Source organism: Gallus gallus, chromosome 2 (assembly GCF_016699485.2).
Source record: "Gallus gallus isolate bGalGal1 chromosome 2, bGalGal1.mat.broiler.GRCg7b, whole genome shotgun sequence".
In the NCBI taxonomy this organism is placed as follows: domain Eukaryota; kingdom Metazoa; phylum Chordata; class Aves; order Galliformes; family Phasianidae; genus Gallus; species Gallus gallus.
In genome coordinates, this window is record NC_052533.1 from 129528638 (window position 1) to 129537572 (window position 8935).

Genomic DNA, 8935 nt, shown 5'->3' on the forward strand with positions numbered 1-8935 from the left:
GTCTCTATGTGAACATTTCTAGCGTAAAAGTGCTCAGAGCTTCAAAGTTCGTTGGGCACTGAATTGTTGTGAGTTTCAATGGGAAACACCAAAACAGCTGAGAAGTTTCAGACCTAAGGCATTATTCGACATAATTTTATGACACTGACACTGAATTCTGGGACCAGAACTCATTTGCTGCTATCTATTACTCTGCCAGAAAAAAAGGTGGAAACTGGCACTTGCAAATTATATACTATATTCGTTCTTGTGCATAAGTTACTTCCTTATGAATGTTAGTCAAAAGGAGAGTAATTTCAAAATTGTGGTATGCTTGACTCATCGAGGGAGGGTATGGAAAAAAAACTACTCATGTTGTTTTTTGTTAGCACCCATCCCAGTTCCTCACCAAAATCAAGAAGCACGGCACTGAGAAGGTCCTTCATGCGCTTTACAGGAACGTCTGTAAGTAATACTTTAGGATAATATCAAGTAATGGTGGACAGTAAAGATGGAGGGGGTTAGCTCTTCTAAGGTAAAGGAACTTGCTTTAAGTTAGTTGTTTTCACTTTACTGATTGGACAGTCTATTCCTAAGGTCCATAAACTGTATAGACCTAGGCTCTGCCATACAGTGATGTAAAATACAGGAGAAGGGACCGCGTAGCCCTCCTTGACAGTGGTATTTTCTATGTTCTACAGTTGTTTTTGTCAATAGGCAAACTACCATTTTATTTTCTGAAACAGTGCCCCCATTCCTGCCTGTGCTTTAAGTGAAGCATGTCTTGGGTCTGCTGCGTCAAGTCCTCCAAACTGTTCACAGCAGCATCCGTGAGAAAGCATGACTTTTGTTTATTGTTCTTTCCGTAGCTGCCCAGATTCTACAGCTGCCCACAACACTTGCTGTGTCCTCTTCTGAGCACTCAGCTCAGCCAAAAAGTACCTGTGCTTACAAAGGAGAAACATAGAGTATTTGATACACCTGACTTGGAATAGCTGTCACTGAGCAATCTGGAGTCTTTTTGTAGTAAATATAGGGAAGAAGTTCTCATTGGATGCAATTCATGTCACACAAGCTTGGGCTTCTAAATCAGGTCTGAAGTTTGGCTCTGGGAAGCTGCGTTTCTCATTGACATTAAGACGGGTAGCTCAGATGTGGACATTATAGTTTTGACATCAGTATTAGATCATATCTAACCAATCTGTAGCATCTTAAAGGCCCAATAATATATCGCAAAGTTCATAATTTTCCTGATCCAGTGTTTAAAAGAAGAAAAAGAGATCTTGATCAGTTATGATTTTTTACTTGTGTTGTTATGGTTTTTGATGATAGTGTTTTTTTGTACGCTGTTGTATGTGTCTGTGGCTGTGTTTTTTATTCTTTCAAGTTCCTAAGTCTACACATTCGGTAATGTATTTCAATCCTCACCTGAGTTTGTTGTGTTTAATACGATTTACTCTCCTTCCTCCTGCAGTTAGAAACTAAGGGTGTGAACACAAGAAATGTCAGGCTACTAAGGAAGCCCTGAGGTAGTTCCATCCATCTTGATGGATTTTTGATTGGACTTCTATTTCTTTGCTGAATGCCCTGCATTAACCAAGGGAAGTAATGTGAGACTCCCTCTTGTATTTTTGTCTCTTGCTAAGAGTAGTTTATCATTGTATTTTTCTGATTGTATCCAAAAAAGGGAAGTAATTCTCCTACATTTCAATGGAAGAGGATTTCCCAGCCCATCCAGGCTGGGAAAGAGGGCTGCTGAAACTGCCAAAAAAGGAAATATTTGTTCTTATGTTCTTATTGTGCACTTTTTCCTAACTCCTGTAAAAAAAATCCAAATTGGACTTATGAGGCAAAGAGCACTGTGTAGTCAAAGCTTTACCATCAAGAAGATATAAGTCTCCCATTCCACCTGATCCCTCCCTTTTGTGGTGACTTGTGCTCTGAGATTGGGGCTGTGCCCCAATCTCTTTCAAATAAGGTTGTCCCGTGGACAGCTGTGTCTTCACTGCCAATCATAGAATCATAGAATTATTTGAGCTGGGAGGAACTTTTAAAGGTCATCTAGTTCATTTCCCCCACAGTGAACAGGGACACCTACAGCTACATCAGTTTGCTCATAGCCCTGTCCAGCGTCACCTTCAGTGTCTCCATGGATTTGGTCTGCCATAGCCACTTGCTCTGATGATTCCTATAGTTACATGGGTGCTCCTCATATTTGCACGGAGTATTTCTGAAACTGTCTCTACCCAGACTACTGCTTGCTTAGGAATTACAACCAGACGTACATTTCCAATGTATGGGTGAGTCACCCATGCAAACTCTTAGCTTAATATAATGGAAGAAGCTACTGTTTCCTAGAAGTGTATAGTGAGAAAAAGAATGGGACTTAGTAATTTAATAGTTCTCATGAAATATTTTGGGTGGTTGATATAAGTCATAAATGAAGACAGAGAGCAGGGACAAATCTTATTTAGCAAAGCATGAAAAACACCATCACATGTTTAAGCCTTCTTTCTGTTCTGGTGCAGACCTAACTCAGACAAACCTGGTGCTAATCCATAAGGTGGAAATTGAACTCTGGTTGCTCATCAGAGTAAGGGGCTGGGGCAGGGTCAAATCAGCAGTGAAGACGACAATACTGCTTGGACAGCGACCACAAAATACCCACAACAGGCAAGGAAACAAATACATGGTGTGAACAGGCACTATACAACAATGACACAGCTTTAGCTGAACACTTGTGGCTGAGCTGGAAAAACACATTATAGGGATGCTCGATGCTATGCACTTACTTTTCTACTTACTTAAAATCTGTAGGCAATATCTGAAATACCATAAACATGAACTTAAATACCTCTTAACTATACTGCATTAATCTCAGTACATTACAAGCCTTAAGAAGCATGGACCAAACTCCTTGCTGGAAAGAATTTGTTCTCATAATTACTCCTGCCAGCATGCTGTATAGTGGATGAACATCATACTTCCAGATCTGAGTAAGCACTTCCCAGTGAGGGAAACTAAGGCATAGAGGGATTCCCTTTGCGTTCTGCAGGAAACTCAGGTTCAAAGGCAGTTTCCAGCTCCCCTCTGTGGTGTATGCCACAAGAAAACTATGGTGAAAAGACTTTGGCACTTTTCAAGACACATTCTTTCCTTATGCAATGCTAATAAAGGTAGCAGTTGCCACATTGGTACGTGCTATGGGACAGAAGAAAAAACTGCTTTGCTTTAGACTGCAATTGAAATGAAGGTTTTGTTCCTGCCACCCTTCTGCAAGAATTCCTATCTGCACCCAGCAGCTTTAGGAGAGCTTTTCTGGCTTATGTTTTCAAAAGAAAACAGTCCAGAAAGCTCTCAAGGTTTCTCTTTCTCTGAGCACGGAATTAGCCTCTTTCACTGAGCCACTGAGCTCACTGTTTTATTTCTAACTCTGAGCCAGGAGGTTATTTCCCCTTCTGCTTATGTGTTTACTGATACAAGAATTTTTGGCCTCCATCCTTTTTTAGGCCTCTGGCTTTCATCCTTTGTGTGCTTCTCCTGTGCTCAATATTTACTTCTGCTGCCGATGTCGTAAGGGGAAAATAGAGCAGCCAGCTGAGGTGCTGAGCCAGGGCTCTGCCCTGGCACTGCTGAGATCAGGGACAGGCTCTACAGGAGTCAGGAATGCTTGCAAGTTTTCCAACCTCCAGCCATCAGGGAGATACCTGAGTGCTCGCCACAGGCACCAAAAACCAATGGCTCCTATGCCATTTACCTAAAGCCTATTTGCCATATGCTTCTGAACACTGGCAAGAATAAACAACAGCCATACATACAAACACACAAGACTATGATTGAGAACAGCAATGCTGCAAAAGAAAACTCAAAGGTGTGCGATTTTCTCAGTATCTTTGCATAATGTTACATACATGAGAAAAGTTCTTGCAGTTGATTTTTTATGACTTCTAAAATAAAGAACAGAACTCCAGGTCTGTTCACTGCCCAAGGTTACCTCTCTTGACGTACAAGAATGTGCAGCAGTGCTTAAAGATCCTGAAAAGCTGGAGCTCTGTTTCCTGTGTGCTGCCTCCCCTCCCCACATTGCTTGCACCCCTTTCCCAAACACATGGGGACTTCTACCTACATCTGCTGAACACTTCCCGGACAGTCATTAACTAATTTCTCTCCTGTGAAAGAGCTACTATGTGCTGTTGCTTACAGCTGAGGCCCTGGAGGGAAGCAGCCTTCCCAAGCTTGGTGCTGGGGACCGAGCCCACTCTGTTGCTGCCTACCTCCCATCCTTGCTGGGGTTGGGAAGCACCCAGAGTCTTCGGCCTCTCAGGGTATCCTTCACTACTGGGGAGGATCTGCCTGCTCTGCTCACCCTCTGCTCCTGTTGTACTCACAGCCAATGGCGACAGAACAACAAAACCAGTAAACAGTAATAAGGAGAGGAAGGGGAAAATGACAGAGTAAATGCTGGCAGAATTCATAAAGTCAAATGCCAGAAAAATACAGCATGTCTATAAAATAATTGCTTGGTTCCTGGCTACCTGCTGTGTTCAAGCTAAACAAAAGACAAAGTAATATCTTCAGGATGTATTTGTGAAGGCAACTGTTCCTTATTACAGGGTAAAATTGCAACAGTTTATTTTATTTAATTAGTATCTTATTTGTTCTAGTATGTTAAAAGGCTAATAAGCATATAAATTAGAAAAAAATGCACTAAAAATGTATTACAAAAGAAGGAAAGATGTGAACATGGAGCAAATACAGTCTCCCATCAGATTGAATTAATTTCCAGTGCAGGCATGCTGTAGGCAGAGAAGAAGGTGAAAAGAATGAGCAATTAGAGTTAACCATATATGTGGGCCAGTATGCTGTCCCAGGGGAGACCCAGTGAAGGAAAGATGCCTCTGAGACCCAGTCTGTACTGACCTACCTCCAGCTTAAGGAGAAGACCTCCATCCTCCTTCCTTATCTCACTGCTCCCCATCTCTCTTCTCTCCATCTCGCTGCTCCCCATAATAATCTCTTACACATTTGTATATGTGGAACACGTTGCCCAGAGAGGAGCTGGATGCCCATCCCCAGAGACAGTCAAGGTCAGGCTGGACAGGGCTCTGAGCACCTGCTCTAGCTGTAGGTGTCCCTGCTCACTGCAGGGGAGTTGGACTAGATTACCTTTAAGGGTCCCTTCCAACCCAAACAATTCTATGATACTATGATTCTATATATACTGAGACTCAGATTTGGGTCTCATTGGGGCAGTCAGTCAAATGCACCTTGTTGTCAGTACTGTGACCCTGCATCTAACAGCCTTTTTGTTTTATTTTCTCCTTAGTTTGAGCCTCTTCAGTGTCAGCAGCTATCAGAAGAAAATGGGAGTATTTGCCTTGGCAGTCCAGAGTGCCTGGGGAGTGTTTGCATCGGAAAGGAGGCCTGGCTGGAAGTACCTGACGCAGCTTTTTGCCATTTGCTCTGCAGTTGGCTTCCTCTTAAGCATTCTCCTCTTCCTTAGCATACACATCTCCCTAGAGCAGCAGTCCATGGGTCCCTTGCTGCTGTGTGGCCTCGTCTGGGTCTCACTCTCCATTGCTCTCTGCTTCTCCAAGCACCTGCGGCTGCTTCAGCGCCCTATTCCTTCTCTCCTGTGGGCTGCGGGAGGGAAGGAGTGCTCTCCTTACTGCTGGTACAGGTGTTGTGGTAGCTGGCAACATCCAAAGCATTGTCCACAACCTAAAGGTTCTGACAGACAGTATAACCTGCCATTTAGAGTATGAGAAATTTGACTTGATAAAATATTACATTGAGGCTGTAAAATGGATTTACGAGAAGGCCAATCTTCCTAACAACCTACTTGCTGTGACAATAAAGCATGAGTTTACACCGTCTTACTCAATTTCAGATGATACACTGAAACAAGAACTGAATGACACAAAACAAGAAATCCAGAGAGTTGCTAACCAGATATCTTTTATGCTGAATATATTGCCCTGCATAGGCCAGAAAGTATTGCCTATAGTGGGGATTCTTTTAGTTTGTTTTGGAACTGTGCTTTTTATCAAACATTTTGTGGGCTCCCATAATGCCAAGTTTAAGAACACTTATATCACAAAACGGTTCATCACATTTGATGAGCATCAAAAGCAACAGCAAAGGCCATGCGTTCTGCCACTTAACAAAAAGGAAAGAAAGAATTACGTGACAATCCCATCTTTCAGCTTCACAAGGAAGGAGAGAAAACAGATGCAGCATTTTTTTCTCCCTGTAGTTATTCATCTTTGCATCTGGCTTCTGTTTGCTGCAGTAGATTATTTGTTTTATTGGCTAATTATTTATGTGAATAAACATCTCCAAGAATTACCAGATCTGGAAATTCATCTCAGACTCTCTCAACAAGTAAGTACTTATCTGTACTTTATATGTCTCATTTTAACTTAGTGTTGAAAACTTTCCCTTCATTTTCAGCAGCTGCAGGAGCAGAAGCACAGCCAGTAAGCTGACAGTTCCTTTGTGGCATTGTAATTCATACGTTTGTTTGAAAGAGGGCCATTGACATTACAGCTACATATATAGGTGGATGCAGAAGCACTGCTCATCAAATAGTGAGCCACAGCCAAAGGGATGGGCACGCTCTGCTCCACAGCATTACTCACAAAGAATGTCTCCCCAATGGAGGCTCTGAGAAGGATTCATGGAGGTGGGAATAAATTAAACCACTGCAGCCAGAGGAGCTAAACATTCTTCTGGCACAGCTACTAAGAATGTAATTGTAGGAAAATACCCCAGGAGAAATGGAGAAAGTGCAGTTTGAAATATTTTTAAAATAGCCAATAAATATATTGTTATTCATAGGCACTGGATGGATTAGACAATTAATGGACCTTAGGAAATGTGAATATCCAACAGGAGAAATATTAAAGGAGGGAACCAGTACTATTGCCAACTCTCTTTTCCCCTTTTTCTTGTGCAGAAGAATAGTCTTAACGTTGGCATGAATGAGAATATTGCAAAGAATGATCTTTTGAAGATCTCTTTGTTTAAGAATAGCTGCGTCCCTCAGCCAGAACTGCACCTCTCCATGACATGGCTCCAGCTTGGAACAATCACCTTCTTCTTAATCATTTTTGGATTATCCTCTGGCCTCCTGACGCAACTCAAAATACTTGTGTCAAATTCATTTTATCCTGACGTGGAGATGAAACGGATACAATACTTACATTCAAAATTACTCAAGAAAAGAACAAAGATACAACAGAAAGCTGTCAAGAATGTGTTTGCTAGAACGGTAAGCCATCAGCACAGTGGTAAAAATCTCCCTCTCTCAGCATCGTAGGCAGATTCCTATCCATGAAATACTTAAACACTTCTTTATGTCAAGTATTTGCTAATAGACTTTCCCCAGTGCTTGCCTACACAAGGGCCAGAGACAACTTGCCTACTGGTAAGATGAGAATACAAAACTGTGTTGTTCTGCCCTTCAATTCACATGCATCAGACACAAAATGGATACACCCCAATGAGTACGTGCTGGAAAGACTTAGAGCTCTAACAGAATCACAGAATTGCAGAATTGCAGAAAGGACCTCAAGAGATCATTGAGTCCAAGTTGAGGAGAAACTTGTTTTCACAAATGTCTGACAAGCACTTCCAGTACAAAGAGTATTTCTGCAATGCAGATGGCAAATATCAGGCATTTGTGAGCAGACCCTTAATGCTGTAAAACATGTTGTTATTTAGGAAAACAGAAGGTAATATATTTCTGTTTTAAAAGCACAGTGGTGTTGGAACTGCAAATACCATTAGGAAATAGAAATTTTCAATTGTAAAAACATTAATTCCAGATCTATACATATGTACATACAAATGGAAAAATACACATGTGTATACTTAAGGCAAATACTTACATATTACTGCAGCCATGGCCATATTTTTTCTCTTATTTCTTTTTAATAGCTTTCAGTACTGACCGTAGTGTCTGAGTGAACTGTAACTCAGAAGTACTATGACCTAAGAATCGTATTTCTTTATTTTCAGGTCAATTTTTGGTTCCCAATACTTAGGGCAAGAGAAACAGTGAGGAAGAAGGACAAGGCTGCATTAAATGACAACATGGTGTGAATGAGACCAAATTAAACTTTGGATAAGACTGCGTATATGCTTCTGTTGTCTGAATGAATAAATACTTAAAACTTTCCAGTGGCAAATGTCAGAAGTTGTTTTCCACCTGAAGAACTGAAAAACATCAAGTATGAGGCAAAGATGACTCTGTCTCTGTGGAAGATGACCACGTAAGAGAACACTTCAACAAACTGGACATACTTTAGTCTGTGGGACGTGATAGGATGCACCCATGGGTGCTGACGGAGCTGGCTGTGCCATTGTGAGGCCATTCCCAATTGTCTTTCCAAGGTCATGGATTCTGGGAGAGATTCCTGAGCACTGGAAGAAAATAAATATCACTTCAGTCTTCAAGAAGGGCGGGAAGGAGGACCTGTGAAATAACTGGTTGTTCAGCCCGACCTCAGACCCGTGGAAAGTGAAGGACCCTGGAATCCATTTCCAAAGATAAAGGTCAGGAAGGTAACTGGGACATCGCCTGAGCATAATAAAAACTTTTTTGAGAGTGGTCACATGGTGAGGTTATGGAGCCTCCAGCCTTGGAGACGCTCAAAACACAACTGGAACAGCCCTGGGCAACTCACAGCAGTGGAGTCAGAGTGCATTAGCCCCAGAGATGGCTGCCAGCCTCAGTCGCTCCCAGCCTGTCACAGAAACCTCTGCAGAAAACATAAGGCATGCACAGCAGAAACTTGTGTTGAATTTGTGAACGCTTTGTGCCAACACTAGTGTGCCATCACACAAATACTGCTGGACAGCCATCCTGGTGTCATGCATTCAAGCAGACTAAGGCCCTGCTCACCTCGGTGACTGCACATACACATACCTGTGTGCTGAAGGGGAGCAGAAC

The 8935-nt window shown here is 42.1% G+C and overlaps 1 protein-coding gene across 1 annotated transcript; it reads left to right on the forward strand.

Moving 5' to 3' along the window:
- Positions 1-386: 386 nt before the first annotated feature.
- Positions 387-8593, forward strand: DCSTAMP (dendrocyte expressed seven transmembrane protein). The gene is given in 5 exon segments (XM_418376.8): positions 387-444; positions 5306-5585; positions 5587-6363; positions 6938-7252; positions 8002-8593. Coding segments are annotated over 4 exon segments (1419 nt in total). The 5' UTR covers positions 387-444; positions 5306-5342; the 3' UTR covers positions 8086-8593.
- Positions 8594-8935: the final 342 nt, after the last annotated feature.